Raw genomic sequence first — 27,918 nt, 5'->3', positions numbered from 1 at the left:
CTGGTGCCAAATGTATTGTTTTGCTTTCCTTAGCGTCACATCAGCGAGGCCTCTTGTCATCTGGGCAGCCCAGGACCTACACACACACACACTGCCCAGGCTTGCACCCTGGGGATGGCACTTCAGTGCTACTAACACAGCCGTTTGACTTCACCCCCAGAGGCACACCCTATTGTTGATGCCAACATCGACCAAAACTAAGGCCCTCTTAAAGGTAAAGGTAAAGCACCCCTGACAGTTAAGTTCAGTCGCATATAGGCAGTTTTTCCGGGTCATGTGGCCAGCATGACTAAGCCGCTTCCGGCACAACGGAACAGCGAAACCAGAGCAACGCATGGAAATGCCGTTTACCTTCCCGCTGGAGCAGTACCTATTTATCTATTCACACTTTTTGGCATACTTTCGAACTGCTAGGTTGACAGGAGCTGGGACCGAGCAACAGGAGCTCACCCCATCGCAGAGATTTAAACCGCTGACCTTCTGATCGGCAAGCCCAAGAGGCTCAGTGGTTTAGACCACAGTGCCACCCGCATCCCTTAAGGACCTCTTATGTTGTCCCAAACCTAGGAAAGTGGAAGCTAAGGCAAATGCTTCAACAGGAGAGCCACCTGTGATCCACAAAGATGTTGCACAATGTCACAACGATGTGTGCCTCCATGTACTCCCAAATCCACCTGGGGCAGTGCCTGGGACCTGCTGAAGCTACCCCACGTTGCCCTGGTCCTATATGGCTTTAGGAAGCTTTCTTGCTAGAGGACTGCTCCTGCCTTGTGGCTTGTTGCTGCTGTCACCACCGACAAAGCTAGGGCTGCATCTGGATGGGTGGATCTGGCACGATATGTGTGCACAGAGAGATGCCCAAAGCCACAACGCGCCACAGCCTGGCCTGGATAAGGAGAGGCGAGGCAGGTCGACTCCTCACGCGAAGCAAAGGCGGGGAAGGGAGGGAGGCTGGAGGGAAGCGGGCGGGCGGGCGGGCAGGCGAGGGAGGGAGGGAAGAGGCGGAGTCCCGCGCTTACTCCATTACGCTCCGAGCGCCCATAAACCAGCCTGCGTGCTCTTGCTCGCTGCCCGGGGCCCGAGGAGCGGTGAGTAAACAGCCCCAGGTGGCGAGGCGGCTGGGGAGCCGAGCGCGCACCGAGAGCGCAGCGCGACTCCGGCTGAATACCATTTGCTGGTCGCAGGTGTCAAGGAGGAACTCGGGCGGGGGGGAGAGGACGCGGGACTGGATCGCCATCCGCAGAGGGGAGCGGCTTGCGCTCCCGGGACTTGGCAAGGAAGGGCGCGGAGACCCGGGGAGGCTCCGGGCCGCCCCAAAAGGCGTCTGCCTGCGCGCAGAGAGCTCTTTCTGCGCGCCCCTCTCTCTCTGGTAAGAGGCAGGCCTCAAAGTAGGGTCTCTCCTCCTTGGCCTTTCCGAAGCCCACAGGCCAAATACCCAATCCATGATTCTCTGAAAACACAGTTTGTTTTTAAGGGGGTGGGGTGGATAAGTGCGCGCGCGAAGGACACGGCCAATTTCCTCTTGACCACCTCGGCTGCATTTGCTCGCCTGTCTCCCTTGCCCCGTTCAGCCCCGCCGCCTCCGAGTTGTGTTTCCTTGACCGCCCCACGCCCCATGAAGATTTAGTATAGTATGCATAGGAAGGATGTCTTGAAAACCTGAATGAGAGGGGAGCATCCGGGCTTGCTCCGCTTTCTGGTGTGTGTGTATAGATATGATTGCCTTCTGACAGTGATTTTTTTCTTTAAAAAAATGTTTAGGGATACTCTCGTTTTCCTACTTATATTGAAATACTACCCCTCAATGAGGCCAAACTTAGATTCACAAAATGTTTAGGGGTATGCGTCCCCCCAGAAAAAAAAGTACTGCTCTCTGATAATGTTCTGATTAAGACTTCCAGGACTGTCTCGAACTCAATGGTACTTGCTTCCGAGTAAATGGGATCATCACATGTGGCCAAGGCTGCATGCACACTACATTTAAAGCACACCCACACCCAAGAACTGGGAACTATAGTTTACCCTTCATGTAGCCTAGCACCCTTAACAAACTACAGCTCCCAGGATTCTTGAGGGGTGTCTTAAATGCATGGTATGTACAGTCTTAGGCACGTTTGTTCTGTAGGCCCCCTGATAAGCAAGTATTGGGTGGGGTGGGGTGGGGTGTGTTATCTCTTCGGACCCTTGAACTACAAAAGTTACTAGCCTGCAAAAAAAGAGCATTGTTTTTAACACTTGATTGGGAGCCGCCCAGAGTGGCTGGGGAAACTCAGCCAGATGGGCGGGGTATAAATTATTATTATTATTATTATTATTATTATTATTATTATTATTATTATTATTATTATTATGTTACTAGCCTGTTGGAGCTCTGTTGTCCCTCTTCTGCAAGCCCACGCTGGCCCTGGAGCTTCTGTTTTAGCTTTTGTTCCAGCCACCTGCATGCATTTCTTGTTTACAGCCAACAGAGAGACCTTGCTCCGTTCACAAATCTTAAACCCTAGTAATTCAAGTTCAGAAGAAACATCATCTGCAAAGTACTCCTCTTCTGTCTCCTCCATACTACCACAGCAGTAGGTAGTAAATGCTTTACAGTCATACCTCGGGTTACAGCCGCTTCAGGTTGCGTCTTTTCAGGTTGCGGACCGCCGAAACCCGGAAGGACTGGAATGGGTTACTTCCAGGTTTCGTCGGTCGCGCATGCACAGAAGCGCTAAATTGCACTTTGTGCATGCGCAGAAACGCCAAATCGCAACCTGTGCATGCGCAGATGCGGGTTGCGAGCGCTGCGGGTTGCAAATGTGCATCCCACACAGATCACGTTTGCAACCCAAGCATCCACTGTACTGTGTAAATTACAGTGGTGCCTCGCAAGACGAAAAGAATCCGTTCTGTGATTCTCTTCGTCTAGCGGTTTTTTCATCTTGCGAAGCAAGCCCATTGACGGATTAGCGGATTAGCGCTATTAGCGGCTTTTAGCGGCTTATCTGCTGATCAGATCAGCTGATAAGTGGCTTAGGAAAAGGGGGGGAGGGGAAAAAACCAGCAGGAACTCGCAAGACATTGTCGTCTTGCGAAGCAAGCCCATAGGAAATTTGTTTTGCGAAGCACCTCCAAAACGGAAAACTCTTTCGTCTAGCGAGTTTTCCATCTTGCGAGGCATTCGTCTTGCGGGGCACCACTGTACTGCTGGAGGAAACTACAGCTGATTGAAGGATAAATGTGACTGTATCTTAGTAGTTATCAGGTCATGCATTGGGGTTGGTTCTGATGTACTTTACTGAGTCCCATTTGCTCAGAAGTAAGCCCTACAGGATCCAGTGAGACCAACTCCCAACGCTTAGGATTGCAGCCTGTGAGCAGAGATGTCTTCCATGCTAATTTCAACCCTGTGCAAAAAAAAAAAAAAAGCTCTGACCTTGCATATGGTCGCTATTCTCGGTCAGTGTGCATCTGGTTTCGAATTTCTAGAGAGCCAACTGTGTTAATCTGCAGCAGTAGAAACAACAACAGAATCTTTTGGCACCTTGAAAGACTAAGGCTAAGATCCTAAGATCCTGCTCTCCCAGAAACAGTTTTCAGCAACTTGCCCTGTAGCTTCCTGTGCTCCCTGGAAATCTGCTCAGGAAGCCTGGGGAGGGGACCCTCTGGAATAACATTGAGGTGGGGTAATACAGAGGGGCTGCCAGGTGTCCACAAAGGGCTTATGCCACAACAAATCAGTTTGTCTTTAAGGTGCCATGAGACTATTGGTATCGGTTGATAATTGTGCCATTCTCTACTGCCAATTCTTAATGCCTCTTAATTTTTTTTTAAAGAATATTTATTGAGATTATACAAAAAATTACACATAAAGAAAAAACAAACAAAAACTAATAAACACAAGCTAACAAGAAAGTTGACAAAAAGGCAACCTAGAAAGAAGGAAAAAAGGAAATAGGAAAAAGAAAAAAAGATATTTTAAAAAAGGATAAATGCATTTTTCAGCATGTTTGATCTCATTTGCTTATTTCCTTGACCTCCTCACACCTCCCCTTTTGTATTCCCGTTTTCCAAGTCTTTTCAGCAAATTCTTACCCTCTTTCATTTGACTTTGCTCTATACTTAACCTATTATAACTATACATTTTCATCCGTATAACTATCTATATTTGCCTATTCTTATTAACCTTATTACCAAAACCACTTCTTTTCAGTCCAACATCATTTTAACATTCATTAATTTTACAGTATTTCTGCAGATAGTCTTTAAATTTCTTCCAATCTTCCTCCACCATTTCTTCTCCCTGGTCTCGGATTTTGCCAGTCATTTCTGCCAATTCCATATAGTCCATCAGCTTCATCTGCCATTCTTCCAGAGTGGGTAAATCTTGTGTCTTCCAGTACTTTGCAATAAGTATTCTTGCTGCTGTTGTAGCATACATAAAGAAAGTTCTATCCTTCTTTAGCACCAATTGGCCGATTAATTTTTCTGGAGGTGTTGTAGAAATGCTGTAATGGCCCAGTTATTAGCACTTCTCTCCCATGATCAGAGTTAGGGAGACTTCCAGATGACCTATTTGTCAAGCATTCATCCTGATTTTGCACCACATTTGTGGGAAAGCTAGGTGCCACTGTGCCAAATTTCCAGTGCATTTCCCCATCGCTTTTCTTATCACAAAAAGTCCAGCTTGTGGGCAAGAAGTGGATATGTTGTGCACAGCCTCCCAATAAATTATAATTCACGTGCTGAATTTGCCAGTATGTGGCTAAGTCCCACCCCAAAAGTAGCGACTCTCTGGAAAGGGCCTTTAGCTCACATTGTGTGTGTGCATCTGCATGTGGGGGAGGGGGAGAAGGCAGTGATGTTTCACTTTGCAGATGATGTTTCTGCTGAACTTGAATTACTGGGGTTTAAGATGCTTCCCTTCACCCAGGTAATAATGAAGAATGGGACATTAAGGGTTTGGTGTGGTTTCACATAGCAGAATGCTAAATGAATGTTAAAAATGAAGACGGTGCTTGAGTTTTCATCCCTTTTCTTCCCAGGTTTGCTTTTGCTGCTTTGAAAGCATTAACATAAATAAAGAAGAAGAAACTTGACTAAAGAAAAAGTGGCCACTCTGAGGAGGAAGGGGCTTCTCGCTTTGAGTTTCAGAGCGGAGAAAGGGAGAGAGAAGCCTTTAGGTTTTCTTAGTTGTTAGGGTAGATCAGAAGGGTTCTTCTGCATGTACCAATTCAAGGTTTTGGTATTTTATGGAAGTACCTGAACAGTTTTGATACCCCAGCAGTGAGTGAAGCAGCTAGGCCCCAGGATCTTCATTATACCTAGAGTTATCTATAGCACTCGTCCTGATTTGCTTGTACAAAGCTCACACAGAGGTTCGACAGTGTTCACTCTTCGTTGAGCATTTGTTCGGATTTGTTTGTGGGGAGGTTGTACAAAAGTAGACGTTTGTCCCGATTTGCCTGCATGGAGCATATACATCTTCCTGCCAATTGGTCATTCATCCCATGTTGCCTGTGCATTTCCATGTCACCTTCCTAACTGCAAAAGGCCCACTGCGTTTTCTTTTAAGTGGATATGTTGTGACAAAGTACTTCACTTCACTTTAATTGCCCAGACCTAAATTTCCAGTGTGTGAGTGAATCCATCTTGCAAAAGTTCTTATAGGCTAGAGACTAGAGGCAACCTACATCTGATTCCATAGCATCCTCCAAAGTGTTGCTGCTGATCTCAGCCCTGTAGACCCGAAGGAGCATCTCCACCTCCATCATTCAGCCCAGACACTAAGATCTAGTTCTGAGGGCCTTCTGGCAGTTCCCTCACTGCAAAAAGCGAGGTTGCAGGGAACCAGGCAGAGGGTTTTTTCGGTAGTGGCACACACCCTCCCATCAGATGTCAAGGAGATAAACAACCTTTAGAAGACATCTGAAGGGAACATTTTATTGCTGGGTGTTTTATTATGTTTCTATATATGCTGGAAGCTGCTCAAAGTGGCTGGGGCAACCCAGTCAGATGGGTGGGGTACTAATAATAATAATAATAATAATAATAATAATAATAATAATAATAATCCTGCGTGTAGGGGAGCCTTCAAATTACTTCAGGGCAGCTGAGAAGTTTTCTTGCCCAATTACATAAAAGAAAACGTGCATCTCTTCACTGGTTGTGGTGGTGTTTGTGCAGGAGAACTTGCCAGTGGACTGTGGACCTAGTGCTTGGCTGTTTGTGGTTGGAGTCAGTCAGGGTTGTAATCTTCCAAAATGTACTGAAGTTCCGGAAATTGAGAAAGGGGATTGGAAGCAATATCAAATATTGATTTTGGTGCTTGTGTGAGTATATAAGGTCAGGTAAGATCAAATCCTGAATGCAGCAAGCTGTTAGGTGACAGAAAGTTAATGAATGCATCAAATATGGCATCTGTTTGTACAAGACCCCCACCTCACACACACACACACACACACCTTTTGTCCTTGCTGGTGCACACACACATATATTACAGGAATATGAGCCCTTCTCCTAAGAACATTTAAATTGCTTTCTGAATACAATGTGTGCATTGAAATATGCCACTTCCTGGCGTGGCCAAACATGCTGGGAAAGGAGGTGTAGCTTATAGTATCAAAATTCCTGCAAAGCTTTTTTTCCCTCCTTTTAAAAAAAGATTTAAATATGACACTAAGACTCTTTGTGCTGCTTGTTGTAGCAGATACCAATTTGATGGTGCAGTTTTATATGCTATAATTGCATACAACAAAAACTGAAGGGGGAAAAATATCTACAAGATTGAGTGAATTATGCAACAACAAAAACGTAGGAAAATATGCATTATAGATGCCAGTTGTTTAGTCTAGCATCCAAGAATGCCTTGACTTTGCCCTTGAACATCCCCAGTAAGAGACTAAATGGAAATAATCTTGATCAAAGGTTCTCAAAGCGTGTCATGCCAGCATCTGCTAAGCATTTTTATTTTAAAAAAATCACATCTCCAAAAATATAATTATGAGGAAATAGAATCCAACAGATGTGCAATAATAATAATTAATTTATTATTTATACCCTGCCCATCTGGGTGGTTTCCCCAGCCACTCTGGGCAGCTCCCAACAGAGTAATAAGAAGAAGAGAAAGAGAAAGAAAGAGAAAGAAAGAAAGCAATAAAACATTAAAAACTTCCCTTACAGCTAGCTCCACAACCCTTTATGCTGTTTCCTGTCCCCATACTCCACCTAAATTCATCTCACATTCTCTTCTCTAATTCCGTTCATGTCCTTCATGGCCTGCAGCCTTGTGTGTCTTTGGAGAGAGATTCTAAAATTATTGCAAAGTCTTTGTTTCCAAAGTAGACTAAATAAGGCACAGTAAGTGCAAGTGTGCTTAATTATCATAGTGATAATGATAGGCTTGACTTTGGATATTTATTTTTAGCATTGCCTCTTGTGAAACACAGCTTCAGAAAATAATTCGCAATGCAAATTTCTGGAAACAATTAGACTTCCAATTCCGTTTCTGCGAACGTGTGTGTGTGTGTGTGAATATATATTCACATGGTGCGGGGGGGGGGGAGCGCTTGACTCCCTTGCCATGAAAACTGTAAATTTGCATTATTTGTTAGGGTAAAATAATGGTTGATCATCAAAAGTGCTTAGGGATTGCGTAATGGTAGCAAAAAGCAACAGGAGATGTGAGCAGTTAATGTCACCTCTTATTAATGGGAAAGAATTAACTTTGTTTACTGGTGGTTGTTTGGCATAGGCACTGGGCAAGTTTCCAGAGGCCTGACAGGTAGGATTTAAGATTGGTTACTTGATTGCCTATCATGAGTAGGGGCTTCTGGCATGCTAAATTCAATCAACCATCCACCAGTCATGTTATGTCATGCATCTAGAATGGTGAGGTCCATTTCCACAAATCTCTGGCTCTACCTAATAAGTGCTTTCTGACCAAAGAGGCTTCTAGCCCCCCAAAAAACTATTGATCGCTGAGTGGACCCATATTGATTTATAGCCTGCCTTAGTTACCTTTACAAACAAAGACTCCAAGGGACAGAGTACAATTTCCAGGTTTTCTTGATCATCACAACAACCCTGTGAAGTTTCAGATAGATGAACAATTCAAAAACTTAAAATTGTAATAATATATATTAGCTGCTTTCTCTTTTAAATCAGTGGAGGTTTTTATTGTAATCTCTTATTCTGCTGCTTTTTATTGATAGCTCTGGTTTTTAGGGTTTTTTAGATTTGCTATTAGTTTTATTTATTGTAATGCTTTAAATGAATAAAATTGGTAGTATTAAAAGCAACTGGTCCCAATAAAATCAATATTGTTTTTAAATAAGAAACAGGCAATCAGCAAGCAAAGATTTTTTCAAACAGGTATCTTTTAACTTGCCATTCATCTTTGAAAGGACAACAGAGGAAAGAGGCTGCACACACCTCTTGCAGAGAAATAGGAAGATAAACTAGCCTCAGTGAAGGATATGCCGTATTTTTTGCACCATAACACTCACTTTTTTCCTCCTAGAAAGTAAGGGGAAATGTCTGTGCGTGTTATGGAGCAAATGCCTGCGGGTGGCGGGGGGATCTGCTGCAGTCGTGAGCAGAGGATCCATGGTTCCCCTTCCTTCCCTCCTCCGTGGTTACAAAGCATGGATCCACATGGATCCTCAGGATTTTTGCATTGGGCTACTCCAAACTCACTGTCAGATCACATGTCTGTGGCCACAGCATGAACCACAAAAATCATATATCCACTATTTTGTTTAGAATATTTTTTTCTTGTTTTCCTCCTCTAAAAACTACGTGCGTGTTATGGTCTGGTGCGTGTTATAGAGCGAAAAATACAGTAATTTGTAGCCGGTCCTCATCATTAGTGCATCTCAAATGCTGGGGAGGATCACGTAGATTACATGAGTCTTTGCCAAGCTGGTGCCCTCCAGATGTTTTTGACCATAACTTCCATCAGCCAAAGCCAGCACAGTTAATGTCGGCTGTGGTGTTGATGAGAGTTGTGGTCAAAAGCATTTAGAGGTCACCAGCTTGGCAAAAGTCTGGGTTAAAAGGAATGCAGAAACAAAATAAAATCAGAGAGCAGCAACAACGGCAATGGTTTAAAAGATTAATGGATATATTTCATGGCATAGTTAATCTCATAATTGGCCCTGATTGCTATGCTAGGTTCTTCTGTGGCAAATCTTTGTGGAATCATAACATTCTTGGCATGATGGCGGAAGCCATTGTGGTGGGTCTGCAAGTCAACAAGAGCCTCTTTTAAGACCTTTCCTGTATGCTCATTGACCACAGTGCCCTGTTGCGCTAGCAGGACTTAGTGTGCTCGCTTCTGCTAGCGCAACAACAAAGTTGAATCTGGCCCATTGGCAGTGATGGTATCAAATGTGAACACCTGTTATGCATAGACAAGCAAACAAATCTCTGGCAATTATTATCAAAACAACCTTTAACATTTTCAGACTTTCCAAAGAAAGAGTTCTTTAAAAAAAAACTATTATCGCCAGGTATTTGAGTAGTTAATGGAATTTGAGAGGTATTTTGCTGGTCAGTAAATGCATATTTAAATGTACACAAGAAATGCTTATGACCCTTACACAACCATATTCCACAATTAAACTGCAACAACAATTATTGTGCTGTCTGGGAGAAGCATCACATTTTCTGAACTAGAAAATAAAGTCTTTTGACTGCTTGGAAAAATGAGACTTCCTTGAAGCAGTCTATATGGAAACTGTTTGCCACAAATAAAAGACAAATATGTGAAAAAAGGTCTTAAAGAGCCCTTAGATAATCAGCCATTAGCTTTTCATAGTTGTGAGGAGCCAGGGCTTCCTGCACTGCGGTCAAAAAGGGCTGTTGCTATTTGTGGTGTCTATTAGGATATTGGGAATCTTGCAGATGGCCATGATGTTACTCTGCCTACTTTATAGCGTCTATAGTCTTAAGAACCTGATTCAGCTAAGCCCTTGCGATTCAATCCCAAAGGGATTCAGTTATGCTCTTAGTGTCTTAGTGTTAAATACGTGCTTAAGTAGAATGCTGAGTCAAACTCCTTGACTTTTATCCGCTCTACAAAAATAACTATATTTATACACAGTTGGTTATGTAATATGCCTTCTGGGCTGGATGCTGTGCTCCAGCAGCAGAACATATGATCTATACTAGGGTTTCAGTGTTGGAGCAAAGGGGTTGTTTGTCCTTTTGCTTAGACACCCAAGAACTGGTTCTGTCTCCTGCATTAGGTAAAGGTAGGCAAAGGACCCCTGGATGGTTAAATCCACTCAAAGGTGACTATGGGGTGCAGCACTCATTTCGCTTTCCAGGTCGAGGGAGCCGGCGTTTGTCTAGACAGCTTTCCGGGTCATGTGGCCAGCATGACTAAACCGCTTCTGGTGCAACGGAACACCGTGACGGAAGCCAGAGCGCATGGAAACGCCGTTTACCTTCCCGCCGCAGCAGTACCTATTTATCTACTTGCACTGGTGTGCTTTTGAACTGCTAGGTTGGCAGAAGCTGGGACAGAGCAACAGAAGTTCACCCCATCCCACAGATTTGAACTGCTGACCTTCCAATCGGCAAGCCAAGAGGCTCAGTGGTTTATACCACTGAGCCACTCGCACCCCTATGGCAATGGTGCCATGGTGGCTGCAATTGACTCTGCTCAGTTAAAGCCCATGTACAGTATTTCCCCATAGATTTGCTCCATGCTGCTTTTATTGGGCAAGAACAGAACACGCAAGCCTCTCACAGACTGGAGAGCTGCCCTATAGGATATAACGCAATCAACATGGACTTTTAGAAGAGTGGGAAAGCCCTTCACTAAATACAACACAGCTGTACAAGAACGTAGGCTTAAAGTTACACTATCAAATTCTAATGTAATTATATTCTTTATTATGACATGGATTCATGCAGGTCATTCCATTATTGCACTGGAGGAGTAACTGCATTCAGAAAATCCTGCAAACTGCGTTTTTTATTATAGCAAATAAAGGCATCATATTAACTCACATGCTGACTTCTTCCAGTTCTCAAACTGGGCAAACAGAGATGTTTGAGGTACAGGCTCTTCGCAATCACGTCTTATTTTTAAATATCTCTCCTGTAGCTATGGGGGCAAGGGAGGTAGCTATGCACAATGTATCATGTGTGGCAATTGCATTGGACGTCCTTCTAGATGTTGTAGCCTAGCTTTGGAAGCCCCTGATGTCCCAGAAAGAGAAATCGGAACAGCACATTTTCTTGCCCTGAAGCACAAAATACGTATCGGGCAAATCACATTCCCAATTTTTGGCACTCTCAAGACATGTAGGTGGCTGCCTCCCTCCCACTCTCATGCTGCAATCTTATGCAGAGTACACTTACCTGGGACTACACCCTACTGAGCCCAGAGGGACTTACTTCCAAAGATACATGCAAAGGATCATACCGTCAGTTTCCTAACTTTCTTTTTTTTTTTTATAAAAATTTTTATTTGGTTTTCTGCTTTTATAAAAACAGAACACACACAAAGAAAAGACACAAAACAAAAACATGTATAAAGTCAGCAAATCCCCATTTCATAACCTTGTTCCCTGACTTCCCCCCACCCCCCCTCGTGCATCCCAGTTCCCAAGATTATATCAGCAAGTTGGTGTTTCTCCTCTTAACCATCTTATTCATCTTATTACCTCTTTTATAATAAAAATTGATTTTCCTAAGTTGGACTTAAGTTCTCTTCCATCGATTTTCATTTTGTCTTAATTAAGAGTCATATTAACCAAACCTAAAAGTCTTAAGAGTTTTTAAAAATCTCCTCTTCCCTCCCTCCCATCCCCGGTTTTTGTCCCTTCCCAATAGAAATCCAAATTCGAGATTCTCAGCCTGGGTTCCTCACGTCCGAGGCTTTCAAGTCAATTTCAGTCCCTCTCCGCCTGTCTTGTTGGTAGTCCTTTATGTCAGTCATCGAGTCTGGAAAAAGTTCTTTCAGCATCAAAGTGTATTCTCTTCCCACAAGGAGATTTGAAAGTAACTGCTGAAAAGTTTCCACAAAGCCTGTATCTTCAGAATCAAAGTCCAAACGGAGGCCCCAGTCATATTTCTTTATTTTAAGTTCCTGTATTCCATATTGTCCCGGGGCCTCCTCCTTCTTCTTCTGTGTCTTTCGCAGACTTGTGGTAGATAAGTTCCCAGCGTCTCCTTGCTTGTGTTCCACAGATGTCAGCTTTTGGTCGTTACTTCCCAAGGTTACTTCTTCTTTTTCTTGTTGTTTAGTCTCTTCCACCTCTGTAGATATTGTTTCCCATTCAGCTGTGGATTCTTTCTCATTCAGGTCCTCAATACAGAGAGCAGAGCTGCCTGTTCCCAAGGTCATAGTCACAAGTTGTTTATTCATGGCCAAACTCTGCTCTTGTAAGGTTCCCACCAATTGAAACATCCTTTCGATTTCCACTAGTAACTTTCCTTCCACAGCCATTGTATCCATTGTAGTTTCACAGAATTCCCCCTAGAGGGAATCTGGTTACTTATTAGTCTTTTCTCCAACAGTCCTTTAGCAAATTATTATTACTTTGTTTCCAACAATTTTGGCTCAATTATAACTCGTCTTAGTCCAGAGGGATCTTAGATAACGATTTTTCCACTTTAAACCGCCCGTTTGACAGCTTTGACAGCTGTCAAACTCCGCAGTTCTTACACAGGCACAAAGGCAGGACTTTCCCGAGCCCGGGAGGGGGGGGTTGTTTAAAACAAAAAGAAGGTTTCCAAAACTCCACTCTCCAGCCCAGAATGTCCTTTAGCCAAATCTTGAAAGTTAGTGTTCTTTTTAACTCACCCCACCAAGGGTAGGCTCTCCAGCTTAGCTCTTATGTCGTTGCTTAGATCGTCTGCAAGGGGGGGGGTGCGGACTTCCTTTTAGCACACACCCCGGTCGTCTCCAATTCAGGGTAATTTTTTTTAAAGTCCCAATCCGTCTTACTCACGGGTGATTCTTTCAGTCCAAATTTTCAAGGAAGGAAGTCAGCGCTCTCTGGTCATGGCTCGCGGCTTCACTCCACCGAGGTAGCGATCGACTCTCAGTGCCACGCCACCCCCGTATCCTCTCCGCAGCCTTTAAAAAGGCTCTTCGTGAATCAGGGGGGGCGCTTAAGGCACCCGCCGAGTCTTCAGTCCGCAGGCATCCGCGCCTGCGGTTTTTAAGGGTCCCCGCGTCGCCGGCGCGGCAAAGACCCGTCCTCGGTAGAGCCGATTCCCTCCGCAGCTCGGAGGGAATCCGCCATTTCCAGATCGCGTCAACCCGGAAGTCTCAGTTTCCTAACTTTCAAAAGAGGTTGAGGAGTAGCCTTTGCCTTACTGTTAATTTTGCCTCACATACTGCTGCTTGTGTCTGCCAGTAAAAGGTACCATGACTGACACACACTCACCTTCGTAAATTTGTCTTGCTAGATATTACTGCTGCTGCTATATCGGAGGTGTGCTTAACCTGTCCTGGAAACCAAGCAGTTAGTGTTGCATCTCCAGCTCTCATGAATCAGTTACCAGCTGAAATCAGACAGGCACTGAGTGTGGTGTTGTGTAGACACCTGCTAAAGACATTTTTGTTTGGGAAGGCTTTCCCTGAGGTGCAACTCAGTCATTTACAGAAGATCAATTTTATATTTGAGGAAATGTTTTGTGTTTTTTTAAGCGTTTGCATGGGTGGCTTTATTGGTCTAGAATTCGTAGAATGATTTTATTCTTACAAGTTCGTGTTCCTGTGTTTTAATTCTGTTTAACAGTGTGCTCCACTTTGATGGGTTTGTGCCATGAAATGGTCTCTACATTTTAATAATAATAATAATAATAATAATAATAATAATAATAATAATAATATCCCAGCTTTCTTACAAGGAGCTCAGTGTGGCATCCTTGTTTCTCCTCTTCCCTATTTTATGCTCACAGCAATACTGTGAAATAGCATAGACTGAGAGATGGTAAGTGGCCCAAGGTCGCCCACTGAGGTTCATGGCTATGGGGGGGATTTGAACCCTGGCCTCTCACATCCTAGTCCAACGCTCTAAACACAACAACACAGTGGCTCTACTTTTCCTCTACACTGGTGGCGGTGCTGAGATATATATGATTTCTGCTTAGCATCTTTGCTGCTGTAACTGCAAATTGTAGGCAGATGGGTCAGGTTTATTAACTTTCTTTATGGATGGAGAGACTCTTGGGATATCTTGTGGAGCTGGAGACAAAAAAAGAGTCTTTGATTAAAAGGTCTCTTTCTTACCAAAATCTGTTCACTTCACAGCAGGGATGTGGCACCTGCTCAGTTCTTCTGAGAGAAGCCTCTCCAGATCTGAGGAAGGAATTAAATGACTTTGTTTCCCTCATAATGAAGCAGCTGCAGGAAGTTTTTGGGGGCCCACTTTTTCAAAAGAAAAATCGGTTAAAACTGACGTTTATTTCAGGTGCTGATGTTCTCCTTATTTTCCTATCTTCCTTTAATGATGACTAACTGCACAGTCCTGAGACCAAATAAATATGTATAGAACTGAGTAATTAATATAGTGCCCAAATTTATACCAGATGTGTTGAAAAATTAAAATGTAAATTTTAAAATGACATGATTAAATGAGAGCCTACCCACTTATCTGCAGCCTTTTAAAAATAATAATAAAGCAGAGCACATTTTATTTCCTTCTGACCAGTGCCCTGACATTAAAGGAACTCTCTGTCAGGAGTAGAATTAAGTAGGGCTGCTTGCAAACTGGTAAATCAATTTCGCCACCTCTTTGACTTGAAGAGGAGTAGAAATTGCTGTCCTTGGGATATGGGTTAGGAATTCAGCGTACTTTTCAACCAGCAGTACGGCTGCCTCTCAAACTGGCAACATTGGATGAGACCTGTTCCTGGTTGCATTGAGGTTGAAGCTATTTCCACTGCTCTTAAGAATAAGTGCCAATTATGGGAAGGAGAAACAAGAGCAGAGTACGTATGTATGACCAGTCCCAGATAAACATTACATGTGAATCAGCAAAATAAGGTTTTGGACCACCAAAGATGCATACTTTAGCTCTTACCAGCCATTCTGCTAGACCACACTGTTTCTTAAACAATCATCTTACAACTTGGCTTAATCGCCTTGAGCTCATGATAGCGCAGTATTTAAAACAAGGGAGTTTATTTAATCCACCTTTAATTACAGAGGCCATGCCTGTTCATCTCCTTTAAAGCACCTTGGCTTGGCTTACATTTTTCAACCATTTAATTGACAGTGTTTGCACAAGCCACATCATCCATCAGTTTGCCCCGTGAAAAACAAAACAAAAACCTGCTTCTCTCAAAACTTTGCAAACACATCTTTCTTCCGTTTCTGAATGGCACTTAATTACAGAATATAAATGCCAAGCTATGAAAGAGAGCAGAGCAGTTTACTGCTCCTTAGGGAGAACGTAACTGTGCTTTTGAAGTGCTGTGGGCCCATTGTGAGAGAAGTCGCCAGGGAAAAAAACCTACCTTGACGTGTTGAATATTAATATATCTTTATTTCACTTGCTCAGAAATGCATTTCTCTTTGTTTTGAGACAGGTATGAAGAACTTGTGGGCCCTCCAGATGTTGTAGGACTATGGCTTCTGTCACCATCCCAGACAATTGGCCATGCTCGATGGGGTACATCAACATCTGGAGGATCTCAAATTCTTCACCTTTGCTTTAAGACTACTTCTTACTTACAATGCAGCTCAAACGAAAAAATAACCCAAGTGACCTTTCACAGCCTGACTCAAGCTTTATCTACTCCTGTGTTCCTTCAAAGGCAAAAACTTAACATGTGTCTGCAACTGCACTCTATTCTCACCCATATGTTGGGCAGAGCAATAGAAAATATGTCAATCAACCCTCTTATGGTAGCTACCTCACTCTTGTGACTGCTACCGCAAGGCTTATTTGCATCAGAGCAGCAAAAGGCACTGATCCATCTTATCCATATATTCATGAGTGTGAGAACTTTCCTAAATATTTATTCCAGAGTAAAACACGTAGATTAAGGTAGGGCTGAGCGAAGCCTAAAGATGCCAAGAAAACAATGTGTTGGAGGATGGAAGAGATTCGTCCCATGCTTTCACCACCCTGAATATGTGAACAAAAAAAAAGATGGTTAAAATTAATTCAGGCTAAGCTAATCTACTCGAAGCAATTATGATAATATGGCATAAGGCTGCAATTCTAACCCCAGCTGTTTATCTTGAGTGCTGAAATATAGACATACATTCACTTACCAGTTAGGAATAAGAGATCACCCGTTTACAGATTTCCTGTTAAGATCTAAAATGTTATTTGTTTTGTTTGTTTGCAAAATTATATCCCACCCTTCACTGTCAAACCAAACGGCATGAAACTAATCAATAAACATTGAAACATGCAATTCGCTACATAAATCATTCAATCTGTCAGCATACTACTAGATAGGCCAGGGCTCCTAAATCAGAAGGTCTGGAGAAAAGGGTAGACTTCCAGCTGGCCCCAAAAGATGGCCAATGGTGGTGCCAGCTGGACCTCAGGGGGGAAAGAGATTCTGCAACTGGTCCCAGAAGAAATTCCACAACTTTCATACAAAGTGGGGGTGCCATTTTCAGCCGGGTATCTGATGCGACTTTGTGTTTTGTTTGCTTTAGCTTATCGTGATGCCGGAGGGTGACATGGCAAAGCCACTCCTCGGCCGACAAAATGTGGAAAGTAATGCAAGCCTCATCGCCACCACTGGTAACACGACGGTGGGGATCCTGGGCAGTGGTGACTTTGCACGCTCCTTGTCTATGCGCCTGGTGTGCTCAGGTTTCAAAGTGGTGATTGGAAGCCGGAACCCAAAGCGCAATGCCACCCTCTTTCCATCAGCAGCTGAAGTAACTTTCCAGGCAGATGCTATAAAGAAGACAGATATTATCTTTGTGGCGGTTTTCAGAGAACATTACACCACACTCTGCGACCTCAGCGATGAGCTGTCTGGCAAAATCCTGGTGGATGTCAGCAACAACGATGAAATCAACCATCACAAAGAATCAAATGCTGAGTATTTGGCATCACTTTTCCCATCATGCACTGTTGTCAAAGGATTTAACGTCATCTCAGCGTGGACGTTACAGTCAGGCCCAAGGGACGGGAATAAGCAGGTACTGTTCTGATATATCGGTTGTGTATATACATCCAGACCTGTCACACTGGGAGAGAAAAAAAATGGGGTGGGGGGAGAGAAAACATAGCTAAAAATGCAGTTACAATACATTTTTTCTCATACCTGTGATCAGGGCTCTTTGCAGTTTGGAGATATCGTGTACAAACAGCACACAGCCTGCTGCCTTGCATACACCTCAGCAAAACCCCAAAACTCTCAGCTTCCTTTAAAGTAAAACACTAAATTCTGGGCCTCAGAGTTGCGAGAGCCATGATTTTTATGCAAATGGATTGATTATCTGATTGAGTCAAACAGAATTAATTCAAACAATCAATTAAGCTGTCTTTATAATCTAGTGACAGCCCTTGCAAAACAAAAAACAAAAAAACCTGGTGTTCAGGTTCTCTAGGAGTCTAGGTCATAGCCTACAACTTACCTCAAAATTCAAGAAACTTGGGAAGAGGAAGTACATAGGAGTCAACAGAGACAAAGGTGTACACATGAAATGCTCAGATGTTTCCGTATTATTGCTTTGTATGGCACTCGCCATGCCATCGCTCGTCGTCCTTCCCTTGAACCCCGTACCTGTGCTCCTGGTCTCTGCTTGCCAGTTGCTGCCATCACATGTCCTCTGTTTCCTGCAGGTCTTCATATGCTCCAACAACCAAGAAGCCAAGCGTGCCATTGCTGAAATTGCTCACATGCTGGGGTTCACCCCGGTGGACATGGGCTCCTTGTGCTCAGCTCGTGAGATTGAGAATATTCCGCTGCGGCTTCTTCCTGCCTGGAAGATCCCCGTCTTCTTGGCCCTGGGTCTCTTTCTCTGCTTCTACACATACAACTTCATCCGGCAAGTTTTGCACCCTTACGTCCGGGAGCAAAAGAACAAGTTTTACAAGATCCCTGTGGAGGTCGTCAACACCACGTTGCCTTGCGTCGCCTACGTCATGCTATCCCTCGTCTACCTGCCTGGAGTGCTGGCGGCCATTTTCCAGCTCTACCGCTGCACCAAGTATAGGCGGTTCCCTGACTGGCTTGACCAGTGGCTGCAGCACAGGAAGCAGATAGGTCTGCTAAGCTTTTTCTGTGCAGCGCTGCACGCTGTGTACAGCTTGTGCCTACCCATGCGGCGATCCCATCGTTACTCGTTGCTCAGAGATGCTGTCAGTCAGGTACTCTATTCCGATTCTTTGGAATGCTGGTACGTGGTCTGTTCTGTCTGCAAATGATGTGGGTGTAAAAAAATGCTGGTGATCTTAGCTCGTCCCTAAGATCAGCCTCCATACCTGAGGACTGGAAAGTGGTCAATTTAGCACCATTTAAATAAATAATAAAGCTATTTGGGGGAAGAGAAAATTTTGGGAAATTACAAGGCAGGTAGCTTAATATCTGAACCAGGAAAAGGGGTGGAAAGCATTATTAAAGCTAAAATTACCAAGCACATAGTCTTGCATAGTTTCTGCAAAGATAAGTCTCAAGTCTCACTTGAGAGTGTCAAATAAGTATGGATAAGGGTGATCCAGTAGACACTGTGTACTTGAACTTTCAATCAGCTTTTCATTCTGCCCCCTCACCAAAGTCACTTTATGGTCCTTTTATGGATCAGTAGCTGGCTAAAGAACAGGAAGCAGAGAGTAGGAATAAATTGACAGTTAAGACAGTGGAGGGATTTAAGTAGTCTGGTCCTAAAAAATATCTGTACTTGGACCAGTGCTTTTAACTTGTTCACAAATGATCTAGAGTTGTTGTTGTTATTTCTACCCCACCCATCTGGCTGGCTTTCAACAGAACATTAAAAACAGAACAAAACTTCAAACATTAAAAACTTCCCTAAACAGGGCTGCCTTCAGATGTCTTCTAAAAGTCGGATAGTTGTTTATTTCCTTGACATCTGATGGGAGGGCGTTCCACAGGCTGGGTGCCACTACCGAGAAGGCCCTCTACCTGGTTAGAGGGGGTTAGTAAGGTGGCCAAGTTTGCTGATGACACCAAATTGTTTAGGCTGGGTAAGAATGAAACAGGTTTGCAAGGAGCTGCAGAAAGATATTTCCAAACAGGGCAAATGAGCAGTAAAATTGGCAAATGCAATTCAACATAAACAAGTGTAAAGTGATGCAGGTTGGAGGAAAAAACCATAACTTCACATGTACAGTGGTACCTTGGGTTACATACGCTTCAGGTTACATATGCTTCAGCTTACAGACTCCGCTAACCCAGAAATAGTACCTCGAGTTAAGAACTTTGCTTCAGGATGAGAACAGAAATCGTGCAGCGCAGCGGCAGCGGGAGGCCCCATTAGCTAAAGTGGTGCTTCAGGTTAAGAACAGTTTCAGGTTAAAAACGGACCTCCAGAACGAATTAAGTACTTAACCCGAGGTACCACTGTACACTAATGGGGTTCTGAGCTAGATATGCCTGACCATCATGATCTTGGGATCACAATGGATAGCTTGATGAAAATGCCAACCCCACTGTGTGTACTAGTTGTGAAAAAGGCAAATTCCCTCATTAGGAAAATAAGCTGCCAATATCATAGTGCGTTATACAAATCTATGCTGCGGCTACACTTGTAATACTGTCTGTAGTTCTGGTCTCCACACCTCCGAAAGGATATTGTACAGCTGGGGGGGGGGGAGGTGCAGAAAAGGGCAATCAAAATTATCAAGGGCCTGGAGCAACTCTGCTTTGGAGTAAAGGTTGGAATGTTTGCGGCTTTTTCATTTTAGGGGGGGAAAGGCAAGAAAGGGTGGATGTGGCAGAGCTGTATAAAACCATACCTGATGTGAGGAAAGTGGACACACTCTCTCTCTCTCTCTCTCTCTCTCTCTCTCTCTCTCTCTCTTAAACTATGGAATTCGTTATCGCAAGGTGTAGAAATGGCCACCAGTTTGGACGGCTTAAAAAGAGAATTAGACAGATCGATCTAAGATAAGGCTACCAGTGACAATGGATCATGCTGACTGCATACTACACCCCATATCAGAGACTGTCTGCCTCTTAAGTTGCAGTTGCTGGAGATCACAAATTGTAGAGTGCTGTTGTCGCCATGTTCTGCTTACAGGGCTTCTCATGAGCAGCTGATGGACCACTCCGGAAAACAGGATTCTGGATGAGATGAGCCTTTTGTCTAATAGCAGAGATCTTCTTACGTTCCCCAAAGCATTGCATGGGAGTTTCAATGCAGCTAGTGGAAATATATTCCACATTAGCAGTCTTAGACTCGCAGCCTAAGAAATACTGATGAATGCAAGATGCCGCAATGAGTTAGCACTTTTCAGTTTTTTTATTCCTGCTAATATTGTCTGAGCCTCCTTCCAGATCACCTTGCTGTCTTTGGTGCAAGGGATGCAGTCCCCCAACAGCCTCTTAATTCCAACTGCATTTATTTCTCTTCTGTGATTCTTGTAAATAAATCCCTTGCAAGCCGTTGATGCCCATTTCCCTCTTTTCTTGCGTTGTTTCTTTCTCCTCCCCCCCCCCCCCCGAGCAACATCCTTGCTTCATGAAGCGCATTGATTTTAATGGAATAAATGGCTGGGTCTAAGTGTCAGTCTCTGTAATATAGTACAAATCCCATTTCTTTTTTTCCATTAGCCTGAACGCTTCTCTCCTAAATGCACTTAAACCAAATCCCATTAAGCCCTGAGCAGTCAAGTATTCAGAGAGCGACACTTGTGGACTTAGCTCGAAACTGGAGCTGATTTCACATATTAATTGCAGCCTTCAATGGCAAAGCATGGTCTGATCATGGAGGTGCCAAGTTATTGGCAAGCCCTGCAGAGGTCAGTGGGAAATTGAGGCTGATACAACAGAGGTGTTGCGTATTTGACGCTCTCTGGTCCAAGAGGTGGGAAGACAGTCTGCTGTGAACAGGGCTGCACTCTTCTGGAAGGAGCAGGTCTGTAGCTTCAGTGTACTCCTGGAGTTACATTTGTCACTGGAGGACCTCAGTGGCTAGGAATGCCTGTTTCCAGTTACCTGGCTGCTGCGTTTTGGACCAGCTGAAGTTTCCTAGTTGACCAGCTACAGCCCTTTGGAACAGAAGCGAAGCCACTGTAACTTCCAGCTTGAATTGTTGCAACATGCTGCAAGTGGGGCTGGCCTTGAAAACAACTAGGAAACTTCAGTTGGTCCAAAATGCAGTAGCCAGGTTACGGGATTGGCTTCCAGATAAAGGTAAAGGTACCCCTGCCCGTACGGGCCAGTCTTGACAGACTCTAGGGTTGTGCACTCATCTCACTCTAGAGGCGGGGGGCCAGCACTGTCCGCAGACACTTCCGAGTCACATGGCCAGCGTGACGAAGCTGCTCTGGCGAACTGGCACCAGAGCAGCACACGGAATGCCGTTTACCTTCCTGCTATAAAGCGGTACCTATTTATCTACTTGCACTTAAGGGTGCTTTCGAACTGCTAGGTGGGCAGGAGCTGGGGCCGAACGATGGGAGCTTACCCTGCCGCGGGGATTTGAACCGCCAACCATGCGTTCGGCAAGTCCTAGGCGCTGAGGTTTTACCCACAGCGCCACCCGCATCCTGGCTTCCATTTAGAACACACATAAACCCCGATATCCTTTTAAATGTGTTTCGGACAGGGGGGGGTTGCTTTTATTAAGTATTTTGTGTTCTTTTTATTTGTATTTTAATGTTGTGAACTGCCCTGTGATCTTCGGATGAACTTAATTTAATTGTTTAATGAATAAAATAAAATAAATTTCCAGACCCAATTCAGTCCCCAAAATGTCTGAAAGTCTACCTCCTTTCTCAGAGACCCCCTCAAGTGTTAAGATCAGATTATCTTCTTGATAATTCCACCGTCCTCAGTAGTTTAGAGGGAGTTGGCAGCACAGGAGAGGGTATTCTCTGTGGCAGTTGCAAAATATAACTTGTAAATGATGATGATGGCGATGGATGAAATATAAGGTTGCTGTATGGACAACATTGGTGCAAACTCATTTTGTCCAGGAGAGGAGGCAGTAGATTGAGGCCAATGGCAGAATTAAATGCCTAGACTGGAATGGGAGTCAGCCATGTGCTGGTGTAGAAGAATTTAATCATTGCCACCTTTGACAGAAGGACCACCAGGCTGCTGCTGTTAAAGAAAAGAAACCCCATGAAAATGCTTCATGGGTACGGAGCGAACTCTGTGTATCTTTTAAACCCTCTTTTGTTGCTCCTACACACCTTTGCTCTTGTTCCTTCAGGTGGAGAAGAAAACAGATCCATGGGTAGAGGAGGAAGTCTGGCGGATGGAGATGTACATCTCTTTTGGCATCATGGCCTTGGGCTTGCTGTCCTTGCTTGCCATAACCTCACTTCCTTCCATCTCCAACTCTCTCAACTGGAGGGAATTCAGTTTCATTCAGGTAAGTGCTGCAATTCAAGGGTTTTTAGAGAGGGAGGAAGGAAGACAGTTCTCAGGGCCAAACCAGACACAACAAGGCTGTTGTTCACATAAAAAGCAAGGGATGTTTTTTCTAATCTCATTCCAGTGCAGGGTAGCTGGGGAAAACCTTCCTTTTTTTTCATTTTCACCGTAAAACAAGAAAAAGTAGTGGAAGTAGATCAGAAGATTGAAAAGAAGGGTCAAGAGCTGTTTTAGCCACACCCAACATTAAAGCATTTGCACAGCCCCTTGGTTTCCCAAGCCAGTTGCTGCTGCCGTTTGAGAAGTACAAGCCCTAAGTTCCTTTGGTGCACAGGAGGAGTGTTGGGGTTCTTTGGACCCCAGACCGTTCTGCAGCATGGTTGTGACACTTAAGAACTGATTTGTGGCTGCCGGCCCATATGAAATATAGAAAATATCAGCACCAAATACGTTCAATACTAGTTCAAATCCATTTTTGTTATTTTCCTTTACATTTTGTCATTTGCTATTTGTTTCTCTACATTGCATTACCATAACAGAGGACTTTGTTGTTCCTCTGCCCCCCAGTGGTGAGAGTTCGTGTTTGTGTGTGTAAAAACTAGTTTAGAAGAACTCTACTAGGACATGCATGTTGTAAAACGATATCAAGAATTTATTTTCCATGCATGTGTATTAGGATACACTCCACTGCACACTTCCTTAATAATAAGCCCTACTGAATCCAATGGCCATTTACTTCTGACCAAATATCCATCGGATTGCGCTGCTCTTTCTTTTTTAAGGAAGCCATTGGACTAAGACAATGGTCTGGATACTGAATTGCCCTTCCATAAACAGAAGGGACTCCCAAATCAACAGTTCTTCCTGTTGGAAGAAAGAGGTTAGGGGTTGGAGGGAGGGGAGAGGCCATTTACATCAATTCCCCTGCAGCCCCCAGCACATACCCCAAGCTGTTCTGGAGCGTCCCCTCTATACTCTGGAGTGGATTTGCAGAGGACATACAATGGGAACCTGCAAAAAAATCACCACCGCCAGCAGCAGGATCTCATGAGCAGAGTTCCACTCTCAGGAAGTTAGGATCCATGCCAATGACTCATCAGAAGCAAATCACTGGAAAGTATCCTGCTCCAGTCACCGTATCTATTTTAGGCTGAATTTTAGCTGCCTGAGTTTTGCTCATTTATAAGAAAAGAAAGGCTTGTGTTACAATTGTTCCATACCTATAGTTAGAGTTGTTTGTGTTAAAACTGCTTCACTGTGATGATGGTGGTGGTTGCATAAACGGAGCTGTAAACTTTTACAAATCATTACTTAAAACTGACCTGATTACTTGGCAATGGACCTGATTACTTTGTGCCAGCCTTTGAGCAGGAATGTAAATGTGAGGACAGCTCATCTGATCAGGCCAATCCGCTGTAAGAGTCTGGAAATTTGAAAAGAGTAGCTTCATTCTGCCCAAGTAAAATGCCCTAGAACAGGGGTCAACAAACTTTTTCAGCAGGGGTCCGGTTCACTGTCCCTCAGACCTTGTGGAGGGCTGGACTATATTTGGGGGGGGGGTGAACGAATTCCTATGCCCCACAAATAAGCCAGAGATGCATTTTAATTAAAAGGGCACATTCTACTCATTTAAAAACACGCTGATTCCCAGACTGTCCGCAGGCCAGATTTAGAAGGCGATTGGGCTGTATCTGGCTCCTGGGCCTTAGTTTGCCTACCCATGCCCTAGAAGCTCATATATTCCCATCAACATAATCTGGCCTAACAACAACAACAACAACAAAAATGTCAGCATTACCCATTTTAGCTCCTATCCCACTCAAATTAGTTATAACTACATCCCATTGAAATCAACAGCTTAGCAGTTTGGTTAGGAGGAGGTAAAGCAGGGCCGCTTGGGTGTGGTGGCTTTGTCCAGTTGGCTGCTCAGGATGCCAGGAGCCCCAGGGAACCCACATGCACTTTGTTGGAGGTCCCAATAGATACGCCTGTTTCAAACACTAGGGCATCCACCCACCCACCCTCTCCACCATGATATCATTCCTATCCATTTTCTTTTTCCAATCTCTTGTTCTTTTTGGATTTGCCCGCCCCTCTCAACCTCCAAGTCTGTGTCCCTTATTGTGACAAAGCTAAAGTATGCCTAATTGACATAAGCACATATTGCCTATATGCCTCCATCTCCCCCTCGATCTGCTTTCCCTTATTTTAGCATTCAGGGGCCTGTCATGATTGTTCTATTGACGCACCATTCACATGGCTACTACTAATAATTTTCATTGGTTTCGGACCTAATTAAAACTTACTTGACCTGGATGGAGGGGCTCCTTTGGGGATAAGGCCCATTTCAAAGCTGCTCCTCAAGTGCATCCCAACCCTGTGCTTACTCAGAAGTAAATCCCACTGAGGAAAGTGGAACTTGCAGCCAAGGAATTGTGTACTGTATTGGATTGTAGCGTTGGGTAGGATACGGCTACATACAAAGGATAAGCAACGCTTGGAGAAACAAGAGTACCAAACTCCAGCCACGTCACTGAAAACAATGTTGTTGTTCTTCTTCTGCTCCCCTTTTCAGTCCTCCCTTGGCTTTGTCGCTCTGGTGATCAGCACTCTGCACACCCTGACTTACGGCTGGACCAGGGCCTTTGATGAAAGCCAGTACAAGTTCTACCTTCCTCCCACCTTTACTCTCACGCTACTGGTACCATGTTCTGTGATCCTGGCCAAACTCTTCTTCCAGCTCCCTTGTATGAACCAAAGACTGCGGCGCATCAGGAACGGGTGGGAGAGGGGCAGGTATGTCAAGTTCACCTTGCCCAGAGCATCAGGGGAATTTTCAAGTGGAGAAACCAGCAGCACTGTGTGATCCAGCATCTCTCTCTCTCTCTTCCATCATGACAAGTTTTCAAAGAGCACTATGAAGATTCTGGGGGTTTCTTAATATAGTTTTTGTTTGTTTTTTGAAGCTTGTAAGTTTGGTATTATTGAATGGTGGTGATAATTATCATCTTATTTCAGGCACTTAAGGAAGGAATGTTACTAGTGTTTTAGAATATACTGGTAATTCTGGGGGTGGGGAGAGTGGTTGCCTTAAAACTTAAATCTTTTGGGGGGTGTTTGATGCGGCGGGGGAGAGACGTTACCAATGTATCTGGCTTACATCGCAGTATTTGGAATATATTGGTAATTATGTAAGGCAGGGGTGGCCAACATGGTGCCCCTCCCAGAAGTTTTAGGCTACAACTTCCATCAGTCCTGACTATTGCCTAGCCTGTCACTGATAGGACTTGCAGTCCACAACACACAGAGGGGCCCATGTTGGCTAACCCTAATGTAGGGGGTGCAGAATGGTTGCCTTAAAACCTCAGTGCACAATTTTAGTTGCACAGTTTAATGATGCATAGGAAAATAGAATCACTCTGCAGATGCATTCAACAAAGGGGTGGGACACAGCGTTTTCTGAGCACCTGGCAAATGGTTTCTATCTTTTTTTAAGCCAGCATTCCTGCATGATCACACAGAGCACATGATCAGTCCACCCGTAAACCAAAGTGGCAACTCTGGAAGGGCCTATTCTCCGATAACAAACGGTGTAAAAAAAAAAAATACTCTAGGTCAGATTGGAAGTACGCGTTAAGTTTATTACGCCGCTGCCATTAAAACAGCAACCACGTGTTTATAATCCCTCCTCCCCTTCTGTAGATCTCAATACAAACTACCTGTGCCCCAATGCCACAGCCTGTGCATTTGCCCACCGGACATAATGGTCTGAAGCTGACGGGACAAAACCAAAAAGTGTCATCGGTTGTTGCAGAGGAAGAACTAAGCGTGAAACTGCCACACATTTAAATGCAGTTCCAGCCTCACTTTTCCTTTGCATGGGCCAAATTCACACATTACTACTTATGTATTTGTTACATTTATATAACACCTTTCTGCCAAGGAGCCTGAGTCAATTTATGATTTTTTAAATATTGAACAAATAAATGATGCAAAATGTAAAGTTGGCCCTGACTAAGCTGGTGGGGGAGGAGGGAACAGTCCAACTGGAGCAAACCAAACCGTGATGTTGTCATTGCCTGCTTGTCTCTCTCTCTTCTCCTTCCCACACAACTGGTGTCCATTGACTGGAGCAGGCCACTATGTCATTCATGCGGCAATTGCTCAAGTCTCTTTGGCAGCTTTGAATAAGTGAAACGGCAGGTGTGCCAGTGATCGTTTTAGCATGTCAACAAATTAGGTGAAGTGAAGAACCAGGCTGCAAACTGAGCACATGTTGGCCCTCGACAGGAATTCACTCAAGATGTCTTGCAAACAAAAGGTGCAAAAGCTGGAAAGCAACCTTCATTCCCAAGAGGGAGTAACAAGAAGCTGGTTTCTCTAGAAACATGGAACAGTTGATTCTAAGCAGAGCCTTTTGCCCAATGAAACGTCCTCCTGTGTCCTCATCTGCAGCATGTCGGTCTTCCCCATCCACCTCACCCTCCAGCCACTTCAGGTGACACACAGGGAAAGGTCTCCTGGAATGGCTCGCAAAGTTTGTAGTGGGTGGCGAGGAATCTCTTCAGTCCAAGGGTTACACTCCCTTATGAGGAAACCTTGGGGGGCTGTGTGCCAGTGGTGGGTGTGGCCAGAGGCAAAAGTGGGTGGAGCAATGGATGCAACTCTTTGTGCCTTGGTATTGTAGACCATGTTCCAGCCGGGCAGAAGCACTTAAGGAGGGCTCTGAGCAGGGCTGGTCAAGATGGTCTGAAGGCTGCATTTGGCCCCTGCAATCGTGGTTCCCCACCCATTTAATATGGAGGAAGGAATACGTACAACAGTTTATAGAAAGAGAAGAAATGAGCCTTCCCACCGCCTCATCTAGTGTCCCCTTTTATATCATAGAATTGCAGAGTTGTTTTAAAACAGCGCAGGAGAAATTGAGGGTGGTGAGGCAAGGAGGGAGAAAAACAAGGGAGCAGCAGTAATTCGGTTGCTGGCCAACCGCTTGAGAAAACAATGAAAACTTGCAAACGAAGCTACTGACCAGGAGCTTCTACAACCAGCTGACATGGCTGAAGAGCACCCATTTTTATGGCATCTTGTAGGGAAGAAAGAGGCTCATTGGCCCACTTGGAGGTGACCAGAGGGCAAGCATTTAATGTGACATTTTAAATTCACATCCTTCAAGACTGCCAGTCAAATGCCCCCAAACACCAGGGCACCTCAACTCCCTGCATCTTAAATCTTCATTTAATGAGCTGCTGCATTCCCACCCAGTCTTTTTCACAGCTTTGATGCCAAAGCATTATCTAATGAAGCAACTTCCACAGTTGACGTACAATGGAAAGGCATTTCTGCACGCCAAATATAAGTCCTGAGGTTCTGGACAGTAAAAACGCATACAAAGTTCTAATGAGGAATGAATTCATCGGCTCAGAAACACTT

General features: G+C 44.3%; 2 protein-coding genes across 4 annotated transcripts in view; one reads left to right on the top strand and one right to left on the bottom strand.

Annotated features, from left to right (window-relative positions):
- The first annotated feature begins 1,000 nt into the window (after positions 1-1,000).
- STEAP3 (STEAP3 metalloreductase) lies at positions 1,001-26,491 on the top strand. Of its 3 annotated transcripts, none has more exons than XM_081199833.1 (5): positions 1,001-1,088; positions 16,628-17,122; positions 17,769-18,296; positions 22,325-22,486; positions 25,064-26,491. In XM_081199833.1, exons 2-5 carry the CDS (start codon positions 16,637-16,639, stop codon positions 25,352-25,354), a joined length of 1,467 nt encoding a protein of 488 aa, XP_081055959.1. In that variant the 5' UTR covers positions 1,001-1,088; positions 16,628-16,636; the 3' UTR covers positions 25,355-26,491. The 3 variants fall into 3 exon arrangements, with proteins under 3 accessions (XP_081055959.1, XP_081055960.1, XP_081055961.1); XM_081199834.1 differs by lacking the exon at positions 1,001-1,088 and adding an exon at positions 1,096-1,369; XM_081199835.1 differs by lacking the exon at positions 1,001-1,088 and adding an exon at positions 14,276-14,420.
- The window catches only part of LOC308590272 (UPF0538 protein C2orf76 homolog), a 32,189-nt gene continuing 22,546 nt past the window's right edge, over positions 18,276-27,918 (bottom strand). The window contains exon 7 of the mRNA XM_081200132.1: positions 18,276-18,343. Coding sequence (XP_081056258.1) covers positions 18,289-18,343 — 55 coding nt within the window. The 3' untranslated portion in view covers positions 18,276-18,288. The remainder of the gene's footprint in view (positions 18,344-27,918) is intronic.

The sequence above is a fragment of the Podarcis bocagei genome (genome assembly GCF_964188305.1).
Source record: "Podarcis bocagei genome assembly, chromosome: 1".
NCBI classification, from domain to species: domain Eukaryota; kingdom Metazoa; phylum Chordata; class Lepidosauria; order Squamata; family Lacertidae; genus Podarcis; species Podarcis bocagei.
The sequence above is the reverse complement of the archived record's forward strand: the minus strand, read 5'-3'. Positions and strand labels throughout refer to the sequence as shown.